The sequence below is a fragment of the Falco peregrinus genome, chromosome 5 (assembly GCF_023634155.1).
Source record: "Falco peregrinus isolate bFalPer1 chromosome 5, bFalPer1.pri, whole genome shotgun sequence".
Classification (NCBI taxonomy): domain Eukaryota; kingdom Metazoa; phylum Chordata; class Aves; order Falconiformes; family Falconidae; genus Falco; species Falco peregrinus.
The window spans coordinates 67,427,676-67,449,773 of NC_073725.1; the positions used below are offsets into that span (position 1 = coordinate 67,427,676).

The window sequence follows — 22,098 nt, forward strand, 5'->3', positions numbered from 1 at the left end:
TGGTGGTTCATCCTTTGACCACGTAGCCTGACTCCGTTGAACAGCTTGCAGGCCGCGGTGTGGGGCCTGGGGGTGTTGGTCAGCTTTGGTGCAGCCTGCGGTCCGGTGCTTTGCTGAGGTCAGCGATTCCACTCGCCAGACCAGGGAAGAGCTTCCCTGAAGGTCCGCACACGCCTGTTTGGTTCCTTCCTATTTATGTAGACATTAAATGTGGCAGGGAATCTGGCTAGGGTGTGGTGGTTGGATTTCAGATTTAAGGGGGAGACCGACTAGATCAGTTTTCTTCATATTGCTCATTCATGACGGTGCTACTCTGCAGAGATTAACAAGTAGTTAATACCTGCTGATCCTTTAAAGCTTTCTATATATAGGGTCTTTTCATGCCTTGTAGTCTTTTAGTGTTTGAAGTGCAGCTACTTCGGAAGGACTTCTTTCCGCTCTTCACAATCCCATACTTCAGTTTCAGATCTCATTCTGAGTTCTGTAATACACTTTTCCAGGATTTGCTCTTTGTGGTGGGCTAACTGATGGGCAGGGGCTGGCCTGTAGGCTGCTGGGGCCATCCAGTGTGGCTAGCGACCTGGGAGCCTGTCTTCAGCTGCCCCGGGCTGTGCATTATTGACCTTTCCACACACACCCTGGTCATACAGTGGTTTGCGTTCAACTCCCAAAAAGTTGCCAGGAAGCTTAAGCTAATATTTAAATAGTTGGGGATAGATGCTGTGGGAAATGACAATAATGTGTCTTTCTGGTTAGGGACATAACGTCTGAGGCCCGGCGTGTTGGTATCCTGCACTGAGAACCAGTGCTGACCTTGCTGACCAAGATGTGGCAATAAGATACACACATGAAGGATTGTGTGACACTGTTCCAGCATGCTCCTATGTGTGCATAAAATATTCAAAGCTAGGTACAATGTATTTGTAGCTCAGTTGCGTGTTGTATACGTTGTTCTTTCATTCTTTCGTCATCTCTGATCAAGTATTTATTTCCTACTGTCAGAAGTCTCTTTTTTTTTTTTTTTTTTGTCGTTGTTTATACTCAAGGGTTTAAACTGCTGTGGGATTTGTCTGGACCAGAATCACTCCTCAGGCAAAGGGTTTTAGAATCCTGAATGTTCTGCTTCCAGGGAGGAGTCATCTGGACTCTATGTCATTTTTAAGCGTTTGGGGACAATGCTATCTCCAGGCAGATGTGATCCACGTGCCTGTATCCAGGAGGACAGATGGGTATCTCTGTAAAGGAAAGGGTGGCTTGGTGTTTAGCATGCCCTCCCTTAACATGAAAATTCCCACTGCAAAGATAGTATTTCTGTCCCAAATACAGGCATTTAGGAAGGTCTTAAATTTCTTCAAGTAAATTCATTTGCCATAAATTTCTTCCATCAGACCTTCTGAGTTCTGTTACTCTGGAGAGCAGGGCTGCTGTCTGAGGGAGCTCAGGAGGCTGCGGGAATGGGTCACACAGGACCTCCGTGAGGGTCAACATGGACTTTTAGTAGAAGTTCCAATAGCAAATGCGATTCCACCTGAGCTTACCAGTGCCATGGAGGAGCTGGTTTTATCCCTTTAAGTGCAAAGTTGGAGAGGAAAGACACAAATTTTTCTGCTTCTATAGAAGCTGTTAGACCAGTAAAGCTTCTGCTCCTCTGAATTGTGTGTATTCACTGTGCATCCTGATGGTGGATTCTAATTCTGGTATCGCTAAACTATGTATGATAGCAGTGTAAATTGTTAATATATGACTGCTGCTTGGAGTATGAAGTCCCTGCTTTAAAATTGAGTTGCTACATTTCCTCACCTGGATCACTGCAGTGGCTCTTTGCACTACAGACCTTGTACAATTGCTTTTTATTGTCACCTGCTATTTATAAAAAATAACATTCTCTTCTTCTAGCAGCAAACTTTTATGACTTGAAGCATGAGTATTGCTGTAGAACATTTGTAAAAGACCAAATAATGGTTTGATAATACACAAAATTTAGTCTGAAGAGGAGAGATGGTAATTAAAGGCAAACCAGTAAACTTATGTGTTGAAAATATCTTTTTGGTGGAAGGTAATGGTATTCAGGAAGGATTTTACGTTGAAAATAGGTAATCTGTTTCTGACCTGGTTCCTCTGGCAGTTGATTTATTTATATGGAATATGAAATGCCCTGGTGTATGTATGGCTTTCTAAAGACAGATTATTTCTCTGCATTTAAATTTTCATGATTTCTGTAGCAGATAGCTTCAGTACTTAAATTGTAATTAATTGTGAACTGAAAGAACTCTCAGTGAACCCTATGTATAAACTAAAATCTATACAGATATTTTTAAATCATGCATTTGCCACATCCCTCCTACAAGCACAGATGTGATTGTTTGGAAAGAAATGAAGGGCCACTATTTAAATGTAAACATTGTGACATTTGGCTTTCTGAATTACTGAGAAATTCATACAAATAACTGTGGCTTATCAAAATGTGTAAATGGCAAAATTCAGCCAGGGAGGGGCTGTCCTTGCCTTGGTGGAGTTGGATGGCAAGGGATACAGGCAGAAGTGTGTGTATCCCGTATGTGACTTGTGCTGTGTCCCTTCAGGCGTGAGGACTGTTGTAGGCACACGGAGCGTGCCCAGAAGAAGAGTAACTTGTAGTATTTTCATCAGTCACCATACATTTGTGGGCTATTAATAGCATTTGACACAGTTTTTTCTAGATGCGTTATGATCTCTGACTTCCCATTGAGGTGACTAGTATATGTTCTAGGAGTCACAGAACCGTTTGGGTTGGAAGGGACCTTAAAGACCGTCTAGTTCCAGCCGCCTGCCATGGGCAGGGCCCCCTCCCACCAGCACGGGTTGCTCAGAGCCCCGTCCAGCCTGGCCCTGAACACTGCCAGGGATGGGGCACCCACAGCTGCTCTGGGCAGCCTGTGCCAGTGCCTCACCCCCCTCACAGTGAAGAATATCTCCCTCATGCCTAACCGAAATCTCCCCTCTTTTAATTTAAAACCATTACCCCTTGTCCTGTTGGTACAGGTCCTACTAATGGTGGATGGAGCTCAGGTTCTGTTCAGACCCCTAGGCACATAATCTCCATTGAACAACTTTTTTCCACAAATCTTGGAAACTAGAGCTCTGGACTGAGCAGTGTCATTGTGAGGGAGAGGGAGGAGAAGAGAAGCCACTGAGGAAACATCTCAGTGTAATAGAATTGTAATATTTCTTGTTAATTAATAGTTTTGGCAGAATTAAACGCTTCCCTGAATAGAGTGCATGTGTGAGAGGTTTGGTGCTTGCAAATGATGAGTTCTGCTGCTTCCCCCCACTAACATGCTAGAAATCTACAAAACCGGTAAAGGAGCACAAATTTTTGTTTGTTTGTTTGTTTTCCTCAGGCAAAATACATCTCCCAGTGCATCGATGAGATCAAGCAGGAGCTAAAGCAGGATAACATTGCAGTGAAAGCAAATGCAGTCTGCAAACTTACATACGTAAGTGCCTTGCTGGGGTATGATGTAATCACATACTTTTTTTATTTCTTGCTGACTTGGAGCTAATTTTCAGTCTGAATGCCTGCTTTTCTGAGACTATTGTAAGAGCAAGCTGCAGGTAAAAATGCTCCCACGTGGGTCTGATGTCAGAGGCTGCGTATTCCCATTCTGTTCGTTATGCTGGTGCTAGTATTGGCACAGTTTTATTTTATTGAGATAAGTCAGGAAGCTAATCTGATTTAAATTAATCCAAGCTAAAAAAAAAGTTGTTTTCTACTGGATTGTTTCTTATCACATAGTTGCATGAGCACTTGAAACTGGTGATTGTTTCTCTTTGTGTGGTGGAGGAGGAGGAGAGGGATAGAAATAGTATTGAAGAATTACTTTAATAATAATGGTTCTGGTCTGGCCTTATTAAAAAAAATCCAGGGAAAAAACTCCTCACAACGAAGCTTATGTAACTGCATATGTATTACCTGGAATTAATGCAGACTATTTAAAACTTGCTTCTGGTGGAATTTTGAGATTTCTTTCACTTACTGCAGGTAGTGTGGAATGTAACATTGCTCATAAACTTGAGATGTCCTATAGCATTGTTTTTTGACTCTTGTTACGTGTTTGGTTTTGTGAGTTATCTTGACCTATTTTCTTGAGTCTGTTTATTTCAGCAGTTTGTTTATCTTGGCTTCTCTGCTCACAGTTACAGATGCTGGGCTACGACATCAGTTGGGCTGCTTTCAATATTATTGAAGTCATGAGTGCATCGAAGTTTACATTCAAAGTGAGTTCTCTGTGTAACTACAACTGTACTAGCCAAGCTGTGTCGTTACTGTATTTAACGAATGCATTCATACATCATTTTTTGGATTGCTTTTTTCAATACGGAAGGGAAGTAGACCCCATTTGTTGCTAGTAAATGGGTAATACTTGGCCTGCTAATACAGGCTTTTTCTACCAGATGTTTGACAATAGCAGTCAGATATCTTTTGTGGAAAAACAGGGTATTTTTTTGTGAAGAACACCTAGGTTTCCTAGTAGTGGGCATATTTTATTTTGTAATAGCTTTGTAATTTCTCTTGAAAGGTTTTTTTTATGCTCTGTGTTACAGAACTTTTTCACCAGAAAGGGTGGAATGTTCTTTTGTAAGGTATAGTTCCCACATCAGGCTTTAGTACCTGAAAGTCGGGAGTCAACACAGACAAAATAAATTTAATACTCTCCATTTCTTCTACTGGCAGTCCTACCTTATTTCTACATCTTTGTGATCATTCAATCTATACATTCTAACAGAGTAGAGTATCATAGAATTATTTCGGTTGGAAAAGAGCTTTTGAGATCAAGTTCAACCGTTAACCCAGGACTGCTAAGTCCACCACTAAACCATGGCCCTAAGCACTGTGTCTGTGTGGTTTTTTTTAAATACCTCCAGGGATGGTGATCCCTGGGCAGCCTGTTCCAATGCTCAATAACCCTTTCAGTGAAGAAATTTTTCCTAATATCCAATCTAAGCCTACCCCAGCACAACGTGAGGCTGTTTCCTCTTGTCCTCTCGTCTTCTCACTAGTTATCTGGGAGAAGAGACTGACACACCACCCCCCCCCCCCCATCTCACTACAACCTCCTTTCAGGCAGTTGTAGAGAGTGAGAAGGTTTCCCTTGAGCCTCCTCCAGGTTGAAGAACCCCAGTTCCTCCAGCCGCTCCTCGTAACCCTGGTTCTCCAGCCCCTTCCCCAGTCCTGTTGCCCGTCTCTGGACACACACCAGCACCCCCACGTCCCTCTGGAAGTGGGTGGCTTAAAGTTGCACGCAGGGTTTGAGGTCAGCCTCACCAGCACTGAGCACAGTGGGGCGATCACTGCCCCAGTCCTGGCCACACTGTTTGGGATACAAGCCAGGATGCTGTTGGCCGCCTTGGTCACATGGGCACATGCTGGCTCACGTTCAGCCGGCTGTTGACCAGGCCCCCCCTGGCCCTTTCCTACCACGGAGCTTCCCATCACCCCTTCCCAGGGCTGTAGCACTGCCTGGGGCTGGTGTGACCCAAGTGCCAGCACTGGGACTTGTTGAACCTCATACACTTGGCCTTGGCCCATGGGTCCAGCCTGCCCAGACCCCTCTGTAGAGCCTCCTGCCCTCAAACAGATCACCACTCCCACTCGATCCCGTCTTCTGGATCACTAGTGAAGGTATTAAACAGAGCTGGCCCCAGCACTGCGCCCTGGGGAGCACTGCGTGTGCCCGGCCGCCAGCTGGGTGTAACTCCATTTACTACCACTCTGCGCTCAGACCAGCCAGTCGGCATTTTACCCAGCACAGAGCGCGCCTGGCCGAGCCATGAGCAGTGCAGTTCTCCAGGAGATGCTGTGGGACATTGTGTCAGAGGCTTTGCCAAGATCCAGACAGACAACATCCGCAGCCTTTCCCTCATCCACCAAGTGGTGGATGCTAAAACCCAGAAATGGATCACTAAAAGGTGAAGCTAGTTTTACTACCCTTAAGATAGCTGTGCTACCACTAGAAATGTTACTTGTCTGAGATGATTCTTCTTTCCTGATATAAACCCCCTTTGCTAAAGAACCCTGTCATGCCTCTTCTGTTGTGCGAACCTCTTGCCTAATTGTTCATCTTTTTAATGTTTCTTATAAAGCTACCAGTTGTCGTTCATCTAAACATTGCCTAAATTTACTTAAAAATAAATTTTGGGTTTCTCCTTGCCTTTTTACAGAGAATTGGTTACCTAGCTGCCTCTCAATGCTTTCATGAAGGGACTGATGTAATTATGTTGACTACTAATCAGATCCGAAAGGTAAACTTTTTGCTTCAGTTCTTAATTTTTTTCTTGCACCATCTCCCTACTTGTATTTTCAAATCCATATGAAATATTTCTTTGAGGAATGTAAGGGTGTTTAAGCAGAAGTCTATTTACTTGGTTTACAGTCTACTCTCATTCCACAAGCTGAGGGGTTAATGAAATACTCTGCTGCCTCATACCAGCTATCTGTGTTTATTCAATACAGTGAATAGTGACCACAATAACCTTTGCTAATATTACTAGTCTCTTAGGCAGCTCTTATGAGAATGTAATGGGTAAAGAAACATGTCCCCAGTCTTGAGGGAAAATGAGCAGTCACCTGGCTCCACAGAATCTATTTGTAAGGGCCTGGTTTCTTCTGGTAATAACAGATCAGGCTTTTCACTACTTTAGTAGAATTACGTGTAAAAATGGTGAAGGGTATATGTAAAGTTATGTGCTGTATTAATGGACCGAAGTGTGTTGTATTCATTTTCATAGAGCTTTATCACTGAATTTTTTTCAGAGTTACTGGATTGCAGCATTATTTTCCTATTTTTAAAGTTCTGGTTTAATTTTTTGAAGTGTCAATGCTTTAAAACTTGACTGATCCAGTACAAGATGTGCCTACATTTTTACCATCTAGATAGCTAAAATATCTTTGACTTAAAAAAGATCAGTTGGATGTTATCCAACATTTTTCCTAAAGAATTAGTGCTTTTCCCTTTATCTCATATTCCCTTTATTCTGCTCTGATAAGTGCATATTTTTTAAAATGTCCCTCCATTTTCTGTATTATGGAGACTTTATTATACTGAATTTCAGTCACTTACTAGGCTACTCCTTCCTTTTTGTGCTTTTTATTTAAAAGCATCTTTATTTATGCCTTTCCATGTTTTGTTGATCTAGCAGCTTTGTATTTTAAGGGGTTATCAGTTCTCAAAATACATTACAGCCAGAATGAATTGCAGTTTTGTTGCTGCTGAAGAAGTAGATTCTTGAAGTAGAATCTGATTTCCTACCACCTGCAAAAGGGTTTGAAATGAGATGCAAATGGCACAGAACCCTGAAGGCCTGACTATGTTTAGCTCTACTGAAGCAGCCTCCGTGTACATGTGAATCTGGATGATTAATTCTGGTAGTTCATGTGGGAATGCTCTGTGCAGTTGCCTTCGTATTTTTGTTTCCTGATAACTGCAGTTAAGGCATGATCTGTGATGCTCTGTATTCAATAATGTCTGGTTTTATAATTATACTTGAACATACCCAGATACAAATATTGATATTGTTAAGAGTCTGAAGCTTAGAAATGCTGGAAAGACTGTGTAGGACTATGTAGAATGCTGACTACAAGTAAGACCAAGGGAACCTGGCCAGTAAAATATATACTACACCCTAGCTTGTGTTATGTCTCTATGAACTGAAAGTTACGGTGCTGCCAGCAGCGTGGAAGGGAAGTAATCTCATTTCTGTAACAGAGAGGTTAAGCAAGGCTGCTGTTAAGCACTTGACAAGAGGACCTGTTCCTAGTGGAGTTGGTGACAGCTGGGCTTTGACTTAGCAGGGTTAGTATTTAATACAAGTTTTTTAGGACTTTAAACGTGTTTGTGATCATGTTAGGAGTTTTAAAAAATTGTTTGCTGTTCCTAAAATAGCACCAAGGTATGGTATCTTTAATTGCTTTCATGTTGCAATCATCCATCTGTTGTTCTATTACGATTCCTCATGTCCATTAAACCCCAGGCTAGCTGTATTTTAGCAGGTGTTGGAGGACATTCCTGTTAATAGTTGATAGGAATATACCCATGAAGTAGAAGCTGTGCTTCATATGTATTGTGAATAAAACTGCTCTGAAAAAATTGTTTCTCAACATCCTGTGTGATCTTAAATTTTTGAGCCTGTTTCTCCTTTTTTAGGATCTGAGTAGCCCTAACCAATATGATACTGGAGTTGCACTGACTGGCTTGTCCTGTTTTGTTACTCCAGATCTTGCCAGGGACTTGGCAAATGACATCATGACACTGGTGAGTTGATAAGATTGAAATCACTTTTCCCTGTAACTAAAGAATATTAAATTATTCAAATCTGGTAAACATCTATTGAATTTAGAACTGTTACGTGATGCTTTGTTCTTGTGGGTTCTCTGGGGAGCTGTGACAGACCTTAGTTGGCTCAAGAGGATTACCTTGAATATTTCTGTTAGTTTTAGTGATGAATGAGACAGTATTTTACTCTCCTCCCCTCAACACTGAGTTTTCAAAAAGTACTTGAGTCTCCCAGAAAGAAATTTTGAGGCGCTAGTGTGGGCATAAGGACCTTGAGAAGAACTCTGGAAACAGATTTGCTGAGAGGCTGTTGCAATTGTTTCCTTAACAGATGTCACATACAAAGCCTTATATCAGGAAGAAGGCAGTGTTAATCATGTACAAAGTTTTTTTGAAATACCCAGAGTCCCTCCGTCCTGCATTTCCTCGCCTTAAAGAGAAACTTGAAGATCCAGATCCTGGTGAGTGGATTTTGGTAAATTTCTTCTGCTCCAAAACGTCTAGGTATGCATGCTTTTAGAGCTTGTGGAGATGAGAATACATGAAGAATGCTGTAATCGTGGTTTGGGTACTGATTCGCCTGTTTAATAGGTAGATGACTGTATGAGAGTTTTAACAGGTGTTGTCGTATTAGAAATACATTCTTGAAAATGTCCAGTTCTTTCTTGTAACAGAAAGATATTGAAACTTCATCAGTGGCTTAAACCTTAATGGGACAAAGCTACTTAATGATTCCTGGTTTGTTTGCTTGCTTAATTTGGCTGTTGAAAATATTTCTCTTGATTTCAGGATTTGGGGTTTGGTTGTTATTGTTTCCCGTGCTCTTTTTACAAAGCTGCAGCTATTGGCTTGCTGTGGATTTTTCACATTGCTTAGTCTATTTATTTTTTTTACATTTAAACTGTGAGCCCAGGCTGCTCTTGGGGCCCTTCAGTACTGTCAGTGCAATTGAACTGCAGCACAGGAAATTTGCATTTGCTCTGTATCATATTCACACTAATACTTGGTCTTCCAAGAAGGTGCTGGTCTTCCTTCACTGCACCAAAACGCTGTACGTGTGTTTCAAGAGTTCTGTGCGTGATGCAATTCTGTGATATCCAGCTGATTTATGTGTGTCTGTGTAGAACGAGAAATTTAATTGCATGTAGTGGGCTACTTTGGTATAGAAATTTAAGATGCATCTTCCAGGGACAATGTTTTTAACGACAGCAAAACAGACACACCCCTTACCTGCAAACTAAGAAATAACTTATCTGTTGTGCTTTATGGAGAAAAGGACTGCTGTCTGCTAGAAAACCCAGACTATCTAGATTAAAAGATTTCAAATTGAGAACAATCAATTTAGAGCAGTTAGAAGGGAATGAACTTTACCAGTCAGATTGTTTAAGGATTGTTTTTGTCTTGTATTTAAGCATGTCTAAATAATACATTTTGAAGAAGCAAGAGTGTTTGGGAGCTCCAGGGTGGGCAGGATTGTTGATTATAAAGTTGTCTGCGTCCCGCAGACAAGCTACCCACAGTAGAGGAGGGAGGAGGCTGGCAGTGGTCTGTTCTTTCTAATACTGGACCCAAAACAGATACCCAGCTTGCTGATATATTAGGAAATAGCCAAAACTAAATAAAATCCTTTCTTGGTTTGTTTTTGCATTCTTGTGTTTGGTTCACTACCTCATGGTTGGTAATGAGGCTGAACCATTCCTCTTGGACACACAAGTCTGGATCTTGAGCTGCTTTTGTTCTGGGGGTTCTGCACCAGAAACTTTGGTTACAATTAAGGCATTGATGAGATTTCTGCTTTTCCCACTTTTTCCCAGGTGTGCAGTCTGCTGCAGTAAATGTTATTTGTGAGCTGGCTCGACGCAATCCCAAAAACTACCTTTCCCTTGCTCCACTCTTTTTCAAGTTGATGACGTCATCAACCAATAATTGGGTTCTTATTAAAATTATAAAATTGGTAGGTATTCTTGTTTACATACATTCTATATTTACAGGATTAGCATTCTCATGAAATTACCTTGGGTGTGAAAATAGATTTCTTGCTTGGAGGTATAGTTACCATTAAATCCAAACAAAAAGAAACCAGGAATATCTTCTAATATTTGTGAACATATACAAAAAGAGAAAAATATTTTAATATAGCTTCACTTAAATATAATAAGCTGCAATTTAAATCACATTTTCATACTGTTTGAAAGCACTTATTAAATCACTTTCTTCCCTGCACTTTTTTTTTAACAGTTTGGTGCTCTTACTCCATTAGAACCTAGGCTGGGAAAGAAATTGATTGAGCCCCTGACGAACCTCATCCATAGGTATGTATGTAAATGCTACTTTCTTCATTTAGGAGTGGTGAAGGGCCTGTTGGGTAGATCAGTAGCTAAGTCTGTTGATGCATTTCTGAACTCTTTCTTGAGTCTCGATCTATTTGTTTAGAGTATCAAAAGATAATCATATCAGGACTATTTTTAAAAAACTTGACAGAGGTAAAATACCTTAAAGGAAATTCTTGGGGTGTTTGGCTGTCGTCATGAATTTCTTCAAAGCACGCACTAAAATTGGAGCAATTTGCTTTCCTTTCACTTCATTTTGAGCCAGAGGTTACTATGGAGAACATATTAAAATTGATTTTAAAAAGGCTGAGCTGTGTATCCGTTCACCTACACCCATTTGTTCCACTTTTTTAGAAATGCCTGACCCACCAAAGCAGCATGACAAGGAGTATATTAATGTTTTTTCTCATGCCTTTGTCAGCCCAGACATGTTTTGGAAGAGGTTCCTTTAATATACATCCTAAATACAGATCAGATAAATTTGAAGATACTTCTTTGTCCCTTGTTAAAGCTGGTTTGTAGTGTTACTTTGGATCTAATTCTGAACTGAAATCAGAAAGTAAATGTCTTGGAAGAGAATCCATGTGTTTTCCCAGTTACGAGAAGTGTGATTTTGTGCATGAGTTGTTAAATTGAAAGGTTTGTTTCTTTTCATGTGGCAGAGCAAGAAGATAGATGGGAACATATATCAGTGTAGCTATGAGAGCAGCTTTAGCCAAAAATTTCTGTCCATCCTACTAGTATAGCTTTAAGGCTGGTTCAGAGCAGACCAGCCAGCAGCCTTGCTTCTAGATACCGAAAGCGAGTTTTTGCAGCAGTGACCAATAGATGCAAATTCACCAGAAACAGTACTTAGCCAGAAAAAGCAGGAAGATGGACAGTATGTCTTCAGTCCTGGCACTACCTCCTCTCCCCAGCTTCCACATTAATCATTCATTTTATTCTTTGTGGGGCCTTAATCCTGTTCTGTTTGGTCTCCATTCAGTCATTTTGGATCTCGTATCACTTAGGGATAAGGCCGAGCACTCTGCCATCCGCCACGAAGTGCATAGGGAGCAAAAATTATTGTCTCGGTTGTGAGCGTGCTAGTGTCACATATACAGTGCGCCGAGTGACCTTCACGGTATCGCTTCTGACTGCTGCCTCCAGAATTGTTTGCTCTTGCTGCCTCTGGAGTTGTTTGCTCGTTACCTTTGCAGACCTTGCTTCTGGAGTCTGCTCCTTTGTTACTTGTGAGGTTTGCTGTGTTTCCCTCTTGTGTAGATCAGGATTTGTAAATACCTTTGAAATCCTCAGCATTGCACTGTATATGTGTTCCAACTGGCAAAAGTTGTCTTGAATTTAAGTTCTGGGGAAATCAAGACACTGAAAATGGGTTGCTCACTTAGGGATGAGCAAGTGTGTCCCTGCATGCTAGAAGAGTCTGCTGTTTGCGTGTGACTCGTTCCCTTTGGAGAGAGTGAGAGACTTGAAGTTCTCCATCTCCCTGCCTTAGCGTGATATTTAGACCTTCAGCAGAGGATTTAATTTGATCCTTGGACAAGATTGCTTCAGTGCTCTGTAACTGGTACGGAGGGTTTGAGTAACTGCTTCCTCCCTCCTTCCTTGCGTTACAATGCTGTTGCTTGCTGCTTCTCAGAGAATATTTTTTTTAAAACATTCAGTAGTCCTTCATCCCCCCAGCAGTTTTTAAGTGAGACTAATGTCATCTAGTTTGAAGGTATATGGAACAGAATACTGGCAATTTCTTGTGTAATTAAAGGTGTTAACTAGCTCCAACATACTGCTGACAACTCTTCAAAATGTGCCGCTTTCATTCCTTATTTAAAATACTTGATTTCTGTTTCAGCACCTCAGCCATGTCTCTCTTATATGAATGTGTGAACACAGTAATAGCAGGTGAGAACTGAAATTTGTAACCTAGAAAAAAAATGAACTTTGTCATCAATTAACACCATCAGCAAACCCTTTTCTAACTTAATGTGTTTTATAACTGAAGTCAGTCAACTGACAAACTTTGATTTATGTTACTGTGTAACTGTAACCGAAAGCCTTTGTCAGTCGGTGAGGCTAAGTTACTACAGCTATGTCATTTGCTAAAGGCTGAAACAGCGTATGAACAGTAAGTGATTATTTATATGCAAGCTCCTCAGTGCTGCTAGAACTACAAAATATACAAGCAGCAATAGAATTTAAAAAAGACTGATGCCTTGTGAAAACTCTGACAAAATTTTCTTATGTGATGAAGGAACAGTTATTTTTTAATTCTGCAATTTCACAGCTTAAAAGCTTGGTGTAATTCCTTAAAGGAGTTAATTGGAATCATTGATTTACAGTTTCAGTTTCTGGGGAAGGGAAGTGAACTCCATAACGGGGGTGGAGAGAGAAACAAAGGCAAAAAGGGATAACAGTATCCCAGCTGAGACTTGGCACTTTTCCTATCGTAGTGTGGAAGCAGAGGGCTATTGACATCCACAGTTTGGCCACAAGCCTGTCTGTTGTGAGTAGGTTGGATAGTGGCGCAGCAACTTACTGTACTGGGTCAATTCAAAGAGGAAAGGGTGATCTGTCACTCATTTATATTCCTTTGTTCCTTCGGGGACATGTGAGGTGACATTATGATGGTAGGGGAAGGGGATAACATGGTGGTTAATTCTGTTGCGGCTCAGAGTGTGCTTCACTGAGATAAAATAGGATAATTCTGTGGGTCAAAGGGAAATTCAGACATCCGGGACACCTCAGGGACTGTAATGTAAAACTCAAACTCGGAAAATGAAATGTGGAGCTGCGTGCCTGCGTTAGAGCAGCACCTTGCCCCTGCCAGCTCTTCGCATGACCTGGAATGGTAGCATCCACCACACCACCTCTGAGGCGTAGCTCTGCAGGGTCATGGGGAGCAAAATGCCGCTGTATTTACTAGTGCCTGAGGTCAGCATGCGTGACTGGCTCGGTCGGAGCTGGTGTTGACATGGGCATGCTCTGTGGCAGCAGCAGTTAACAAGATAACACCACCTTTTCTGCTGTGGGGCTGCGTGCTGCCAGCTTTACAAATGTCCGATATCATCAACAATGGGGCCTGATTTGTGCCTCGAGTCTCTAGCTGGCTTGATTAAAGCTGCAGTCTAATTACATTAAACTCCAGGATCTATTGCTGCATCTCATCACATTAGGGAAGTGCACACTTAAAAACTCGGTTATGCAGTAGCTGATGACATACTTAGTCTTGACTGCTAGACGGTATCAGTAAAGTAAACCTCAGTGAGAACAAAGTGTAATGAAAACCAGCTTTTACCTGGCTGTTGCAGCAGTTCCTGCTTCTACACCTTTTTTTTCCCTGCCCTGCTAGTGTTAAAGTATATGAAACTATAGTTTGTGTCACAACCTTCTCTCATCCCCCTAGACCCCTGAGAAGTCCAAGCAAACGACAAAATAAACTGGCTTCTTTCCTTGTGAGCTGAGCTAGCTGTTGACCTTTAGGTATTGTGTTGTTGCATTCATTCAGAACACAGAAATACAAACTGAAATTTGTGCTTGTGTATTTCAGTTTTGATCTCTTTGTCCTCTGGGATGCCTAATCACAGCGCTAGCATCCAGGTACCACACTGGGGTTTGGGAGGGGGGTTATTTGTTCTGCTCTACTGTGTAATACCAAGTGCCATGGAGAAGTTGGATAGTGTTCCTCTGCCAAAAGTTAAAGCAATAGCTCCCCGAGATGCTCTCAGTCAGGTGGAATCCTTCAGACTGAAGCATTTCCTATGTAAATTCTCGTTTCCTTTGCTCTAAAATGCAGATTCTTCTTACTTACTTTTCCTAACTCCCTTATTCAACTGCTGCTATCAATACAGTCATACAGAGGTTCCTTTTGTTTTGAAATCTGTTAATGCAACAAGACCCTCTTACCTAGAGGTCCGGGGGCTTGGTCAGAACGTTTCCTTGTGTATTGAGTAAACTTTATGAAGAGTTATTTTAATTAAGACTTAAGGCTAGTAATAAGCATGATGTGGTCTTTTTTTCCAGCTTTGTGTTCAGAAGTTAAGGATATTGATAGAAGATTCTGACCAGAACTGTAAGTATGTTGCTTGTCTTCATGGAAGCTTTTAGCAATCAACCACTGGGGAGAAATTGCAGCAGTCCTAGAGGAGTGAGCTGTTTCTCCAGACAGCTTGTTCAGTATTGTAGCGCCTGGTATGTTGTAAACAGTTGCTGGGATTTCAAACATGGAAATAATTCTTGATAGTGAGCCCTTCTTTATAATGAGTTTTTTTAAAACCAAATGAGATTAACTATTACTGCTGTTTGTGCTATTTAAATCTAAACCAGCTCTCTTTCCATGGTTTGGATTTTCTTTTTTTATAAACTTGCTGCTTGGAAAGTAGTGAGGAGTGTTTGGCAGTGTAAGCATAATAGTGAAATGCAGGAATACTTACAAGGAGCACAGAGAAATCCTTTTTTGTGCAGCCCTTTTTCCTACTGTCTTTTTTTTTGTTTTCCCGTTGAGAACAGGGCTCCTACTTAATACACCAATCTGCAGCGCTTTTAAAGTTCATTCTAGGATGCCTGTTCTCAAAACCCATAGTTTCTATATATTAAATACATATTTTAAAAACAGTGATAAAACTTGAGGTGCGGGAAGACCGGGATGAAGATTATATATGTAATTATGTGCTTGCATATGGGATTATAAAATTAAAGACTAATTTGTGATGCACTGTTTCTCAAAACTGCTTTTCCTCATCACGGATTTTTATTAAAGTTTATTAAAGTTGGTTTCAGTAGAAGCATTTGGTATTGAGATGTCATGCTCAACGCAAAACGGTGTTTCTATATTTGGAAAGAAGTTTTATTTTGTCTTTCACAGTGAAATACTTGGGGCTGTTAGCTATGTCCAAAATCCTAAAAACGCATCCGAAGTCAGTTCAGTCTCACAAGGATCTCATTCTCCAATGTTTGGATGACAAAGATGAGTCTATCCGACTCAGAGCTTTGGATCTCCTGTATGGCATGGTATGTTTTTTGTGTATTTTTTTATATTACGAGTATAAGAATACTTATAGAATATAAGTATTTCCTTTTCTCTCCAGCCCCTGTGACACTTTAGGAGGCTGATGTTTAAGAAAAACAAGGAACTTTCACTTCCCCTCTCCCCAGCAGTCTTGTGGTAGTAACTCCCATATTTTTTCTGACATGGCAAGTAAAACGTCCGGCACGGCATGAGAGGGGTTTAATTTTTGATTCAGACTGGAAGGAGTTTCTGAGTTGAGGCAGTGGGAGACACCCAGACGGCTACTTTTCTAATGCCGAAGCCTTAGCTGCTCCTCCTGTCCTTGAGCTAGGTATGAAGCGGACTGACTGGGTGCAAAGCAGACCATCAGCATACTGGGATGGGTCTGTGCTGTTCTAGATTGCAGTCCATGTTGCAGCACACTGTAGCTCAGGTTGGCATAAGTCGTGCGATCTGGGAAACAGTCCGGAGCACTCTGAAACAGCAGGAGAAGGCAGCTTTAATCTTCAAATCTGCCCATCGTGGTAAATTCTGTCATGCCTTTTAACGACGCGTACAGAATCTCATTCTGTTTGCTCTCGTGTGTGCTGCAGCTGCACGGGGCGGTTCATAAAACATACATCGACTGCAGGAGCAACCTTGGAGGGATAACATTTGTTCTCTGAAAGGGCTGTGGTTGTGACTTCTGTAGTCAAGTGCCTTTCACTCAAGAGTCTGTGCCGCCCCTTCTCCAGTGCGCAAAGGGCTTGTGATAGATGTGTGTCACGGCTTCCTATTCTGAAGGAGAAAGCGCAAAGTAAGAAGGGACACCTCTTGTCTGGTGGTACTCAGGAGATGAGAATAACTTCAATAACCTTTGAGGACAGTGGTTTTAATGTTGTTGCAAAGAGAACTGGAGTTTGTTCTTAGTTCCTGTAGGTTAAATTTTGCTTGTTACGTGTTTAGTCAAAAGATAACCTAGGACAGGGAGTCTGCCATTTTGCTGGAATGTATCCTACATTTTTTGTTAGTGATATCTCTAACATATGCCTATTGGGAGAGCATAGCTGGAAGCAGCCAGTCACAACAACTATATTTACTAAATATTTTGGTTGTTTTATTTAGACAAGTAAGTTTCCAGAGCAAGTTAATACAGTTATGTTTTGAAATGCTAATATTCCATTGGATATTAATGGCTCTCAAATTTGTTTTAGTTTAAAAGCAAAAATGTTTTAAACTGTTAAATCTGGCAGAAGATTAATTTTCTCCTGGATTTTGATGTTGCTGCTAGTAGTTCTGATTCTCAGCTCTCACACAGCATGGTTTTGTTTATTTGTGCTGCCTTTTGCTTTAATAAAAACATCGAAAAGAAAAATAGGTTATTTTTCAGATTGTGACCAAAGTTGAGGCTTAGAGGTGGTTGTGATTTCTCACTTAACATGTGACATGGGTCTGTCAAAGAACTAGCGGCTGCTTTAACGGCGTTAGAAGGACTTGACAGTATGGGAAATGGCTTAGTTGTGATTCAGCCCTTCAATAACTTCTTTAACAGGTATCGAAGAAGAACTTGATGGAGATAGTGAAGAAACTGATGATTCATGTGGATAAAGCAGAAGGGACAACATACCGGGATGAGCTGCTGACCAAAATCATAGATATCTGTAGTCAGTCCAATTATCAATATATCACAAACTTTGAATGGTCAGTGGTTTTATGTGTCAACTTTGAAATCATCAGTAATGGTAATGCATGACTGTCTGCTGATAAAATTGCATCCCTTTCACTTTTTGTAGGTACATAAGCATCTTGGTGGAGCTGACCCGATTGGAAGGCACGCGGCACGGGCATCTTATAGCAGCTCAGATGTTAGATGTAGCTATCAGAGTTAAAGCTATTCGTAAATTTGCAGTTTCTCAAATGGCCATGCTTCTGGACAATGCTCATCTCATAGCCAGCAACACCCAGAGAAATGGGATCTGTGAGGTGCTTTATGCTGCTGCTTGGATATGTGGGGAGTTCTCTGAGTAAGTGCAAACAGAAAGCCTGGCGCGCTTTGAGCCGCTTCTTTTGGACAAAGATTCCAGTCACTGAAACGTATTTTTGAGAGAAGGATAGTCCAGGGTATGCGCCCAAAGCTAACAAAATGATTGCTTCTTTCCTGCTCCCTCACCCCATAGACTCCTCAGCTGTTTCTAGCCAAAACAGATACTTCATTTTGAAAATCTGGTCTTATATCTGGTCTTTTTTTCTTGTCTCCCTAGTCCTGCCTGCTCGTGCAGGAAGGCATGGTTGTGGGTATGAGCTCTAAGATCTTAAGCCATTGAAGGATCTCCTTAATGATTAACCTCTAACCCCACTTAGATATTAGGGAAAATGTCTGATCACTGAATTGGTTTTTGCTCTTCTCCCTGTTTTGCCCTTGTTGAAAGGTTTTTGCAGAACCTAATCTTCCTGAGAATTAGAAAGTCTTATTTTTTGCTCAAAATTTCTCTGTACCCACAGTAGCACAATTTTCAATGTTCTTGTGCCAACATTGTCATCTAGCTTAAATAGATGGTTTTATCTCCTGGCCATGTGCACAGATACACATGCTTACCTAGCTTTCATTTTGGTGAGTTGGACAGACCATGATGCTGTAGTATCCTTTTATCATCTGGTTTGGTATCTCCTTGTAATTACCACTCTGAACACTGGTTCCAGTTTAAATTCACATAGTAGGTGTGATATTTTTAGGGAACATTGCTACGGCTCAGGTCTTCATCTAATTAAAAAATGTTCTGCAAAGAAAACTAGATTAAGAAGCAAGAGAACATACTTTCCTTTTTCAGTTTGATCACATTTTTACTTTGAAAGAACTTTAGCTTTCCATTTGTAATGAGCCAGTAACTTTTTTTTGTACATCTTCCATTTAGTTGTGAGCAGAGAGTTTTGAATAAGAGCATGAGATTTATTAAAACAAGTGCTATGATCTGCATTCTTTTCTGTGCATTAAGCATTGCCTACCAGATTTTGTTCAGTAAATGGTTGGAAACAGAACTTCATTGATGTGAGTGGTGAAATACAGAATGGCAGGAAGGTAGTTGGGCTGCTAGATCCAGACTGTCGATGGAGTTAGCACTGAAAAGTGCAGTGCTTACTTAATGGAGAGAATGCTGAACACGGAAAGGTGGAAACTGAGACGTCCCTCCCCTTCTGTAAAAAGATAAAGCTCTAAATTCTTCTGTGCCATGTTACTACTGTAATGTGGAGTGGGAAAATACACAGAGGACAAATGATTATGTATTTGTAGTCTGTCCTGTCTTTCTGTAGTGTTTTGAACTGCAACCGAGGTTTTTGAAGAAATCTCCCTGAAGACTGAAATGTTGAAATTTCTCAATTGCTGTCTTTCGTCTGTTCGCTCTGTGTTTGTAGACACCTCGAGGAAGCAAACCAAACTTTAGAAGCAATGTTGAGGCCTAAAGTTACAACTTTACCAGGCCACATCCAGGCGGTTTATGTCCAGAATATGGTGAAGCTCTACGCATCCATCCTCCAGCAGAAAGAGCAGTCTGGGGAAAAGGAAGCAGCTCAGGAAATTACGCAGCTGATGATTGAGCGTTTGCCTCAGTTTGTACAGAGTGCAGATCTAGAAGTTCAGGAGAGGGTAAGAAAATACTACTTTGTAATTTATCTTATATTCTCTCATCTGTATTGGAGCATATATGTAATTTTCTGTAGACATGCACATTTTATGTAAGTCGCTATTATCAATGGAGCGGTGCGTTTATTCTGTACTTTGTGTAACTTGGTGAAAGAGAAGCTCTAGAACTGGAGTTGGAAGAGTTGTGACACTTTATGTTAGAGCCCAGATCTTATTCCAGTTCAATACAGCCCCTGAAGACTGCTTGCAAGAATTTCACTCAAAACTATTTAATTTTAAAATTATGCAAGCACTTAAGGACAAAAAAAGGACACAGCTAGAAGAGAGTGTTAACATGGATATATTTTTTTATTTGCTCTAAACCTGCAGTTCATGTTACTTCTCGTAATTCCCTTAAATGGAGTAGAACAGTCATCTTCTGCTGACTTTCACTGCAGTTGATTTTTTGGTTCAGTTTGTTAAAATATTAATTCTGCTGAAATTACTTCTGCATTTGTTTTTAGGCTTCTTGCATCTTGCAGCTAATAAAATACATTCAGAAGCTACAAATAAAAGAAGTACCTGTAGCTGAGGAAGTAATAGCCCTGTTTGCTGGTGAGCTGAACCCTGTGGCTCCTAAAGCACAGAAGAAAGTACCAGTTCCAGAGGGGTAAGGTTCCTTCTCTCTCCCAAAGGCTTATTTAAACTTTTAAACTCTTAAATAATAAAGCTAAGTGTATGATGAGAAACACAGCTTGAGTTAGTACCCCAAGCATTACAGTGTGTGTGTTTGCTGCAATTCTTACCAGCTTGGACCTTGATGCCTGGATCAATGAACCTCCCTCAGACAGTGAGTCTGAAGATGAAAAGCCCAAAACAATTTTTCATGATGAGGAGCAAAGGCATTCCAGACATAGACAGCCAGAAATAGATGAAGAGGAACTGGCCAGAGTGAGTGAATGTTAAAATGCTTTTCCCTCCATAATTCACTAGTAATGTTAAAAGTGCTACTAAAGCAGTTGGAGCTGTTGTGGATTCTCCATATAGCCAGGGAGCCACCAGCTCTCTACAGCTCTGGAAATCTGATGATTTGATGTGAACAAAATACATGTATTTGAATACAGGTATATTTCTTAGACATTATGGCATGCATCTGGTACAAAGTTCTCTTGGAAGCCCAGCTTGGCTATCTTGTCCGAATGGAAGCAAGATCGTATAAAAACCAGCCCTTGTTAGGAGTTTGGAGCTCTTGTAAAAATCTGACCTATAAACTATGTGGTGTCTGGTGCAGTCCGCTTCAAAGTATAGGGTCTGGAGGAAGGACACTTATGCTGGGCTCTGCAATTATTTGGATTTTTACATGCCACTTCCATGGGTGTACTTCTGTTACTGTGTGTGCTCTGTATTAGCAGAAAAAGAAGCATCTTTGCTCATGGATTTCAGCAGCTTCTGTGAACTACTCTAATGTGACTGTTTGCAGTAGCGATATCACCTTTCTTGCTTCTGACCTTTTTGTTTTCATAAAGAAAACTTTTTATTGACTGATATCTTCACTTCTTCCTCTGTTCACAAAAATGAAAATAGAAACATTTGGATTGCCATCAAAATCTGGTCTTTGGGAAGTTACCCTGTCTAGTCTACAATTAAAAAGCAAAGAAGGGTTGTTCTAACGAATATTAGTAGTAACAGTACTTGTAGTTATATCCTAGTATGTCTTCTAACTCAAAACTGGTTTATCTTTTGCAAACTACTGTGCTGTAGCCTTTTTGCAATAGTTATGTATTGTTCCAAAAATTTAGGGAGTTTGCATTTTGCACTTTGATGCCTTTTTTTCTCTCTTTGCTTATAAACAAACATTCTAACAACAAACGCTCTTTGCCTCTTAGCGTCGAGAAGCCCGGAAACAAGAACAGGCGAACAACCCATTTTATATTAAAAGCTCTCCCTCCCCACAGAAGGTGAGTGATCCTGCATTAAAATATCTTGCTGGCCTCTAATATAATTTTGTAAAGGATCGCTGATTGTCAGAGCTGCAGCTTCCCTCTGGGACTTTCTGATTATTGCCACTGCAGTTCTGATCAGTGTGCTGGCTGCAGTGGCTACCTACAACTGTCTTTAAAAGTCTTGCTCGTGTTGAGAAATTCACAAGTGATGTGATATCACCAGAGCAGCCAGCATTCTGTGAGTCTGGTGGACCGCCAGTTTAGAAATAAGGAAGTGGTAGCTGTCACAGCTCCCATGACACAGTAGTTTGGAACGGTCTGGATTAACTTGTTATGGAAAGCTCAGTATTTGTATTTCAGTAAAGATTCTCTAAAAGCTCTACAGAAACACTTCTCTCTGCCCTTGTGTCACAAATTCACTGCCTGTGCGGGTGGTTTGTCCCAGCTCTGGGTGATGGATGGGTTCAGATTGCCAGGCACTTCATTAAGAACAATGAAGAGGGGAGTGAACCTTGAACATGCTCCTCCTGAACATGCAGTGTGTTTTATGAATCAAAAGGTCACCGTGGTCTCTTCTTAACACCTTTTTCAGGAAAAGAATCTGCTTTATTCCCAGTATATCCTAAGGACTGCCCCATTTTCCTCAACTCAAACCTCAAAAATTTGTCTTGAAGTGGCAAGTTACTAGCAATAAAACACAAGCAAAAAGATTCTTCAGATTGTTGCAACAAGCCTTCTTTAGGGCAGTAGTAGGGTTTAAAAAAGTGGAGCTGAAAGTAGGATCTTTTATAACTGTTATCAGCTGGCTTAAAAATGCACTCTGCTACCACACAGGATTTAGTACTGAGCTATTCCATTCCCATCTTTTAAAATGTTCACTTAAGGGATTAAACTGCTTGATGTCTTGAAATGT

The 22,098-nt window shown here is 40.9% G+C and overlaps 1 protein-coding gene across 4 annotated transcripts in view; it reads left to right on the forward strand.

The window, feature by feature from the left end:
• Positions 1-22,098, forward strand: part of AP3D1 (adaptor related protein complex 3 subunit delta 1) — a 46,989-nt gene that overhangs the window by 11,187 nt on the left and 13,704 nt on the right. For 2 of the 4 annotated variants that reach the window (XM_055805248.1, XM_055805249.1), the window contains exons 2-18: positions 3,381-3,476; positions 4,177-4,257; positions 6,202-6,282; positions 8,184-8,291; positions 8,644-8,773; positions 10,127-10,266; positions 10,551-10,624; positions 12,492-12,541; positions 14,187-14,236; positions 14,660-14,708; positions 15,501-15,646; positions 17,176-17,324; positions 17,417-17,647; positions 19,035-19,266; positions 19,767-19,912; positions 20,052-20,193; positions 21,129-21,200. In XM_055805248.1, the coding sequence (XP_055661223.1) occupies positions 3,381-3,476; positions 4,177-4,257; positions 6,202-6,282; positions 8,184-8,291; positions 8,644-8,773; positions 10,127-10,266; positions 10,551-10,624; positions 12,492-12,541; positions 14,187-14,236; positions 14,660-14,708; positions 15,501-15,646; positions 17,176-17,324; positions 17,417-17,647; positions 19,035-19,266; positions 19,767-19,912; positions 20,052-20,193; positions 21,129-21,200 (1,977 nt within the window). Of the gene's footprint in view, positions 1-3,380; positions 3,477-4,176; positions 4,258-6,201; positions 6,283-8,183; positions 8,292-8,643; positions 8,774-10,126; positions 10,267-10,550; positions 10,625-12,491; positions 12,542-14,186; positions 14,237-14,659; positions 14,709-15,500; positions 15,647-17,175; positions 17,325-17,416; positions 17,648-19,034; positions 19,267-19,766; positions 19,913-20,051; positions 20,194-21,128; positions 21,201-22,098 lie in introns of those variants that run through there. The other 2 variants (XM_055805252.1, XM_055805251.1) reach the window with 2 other exon arrangements.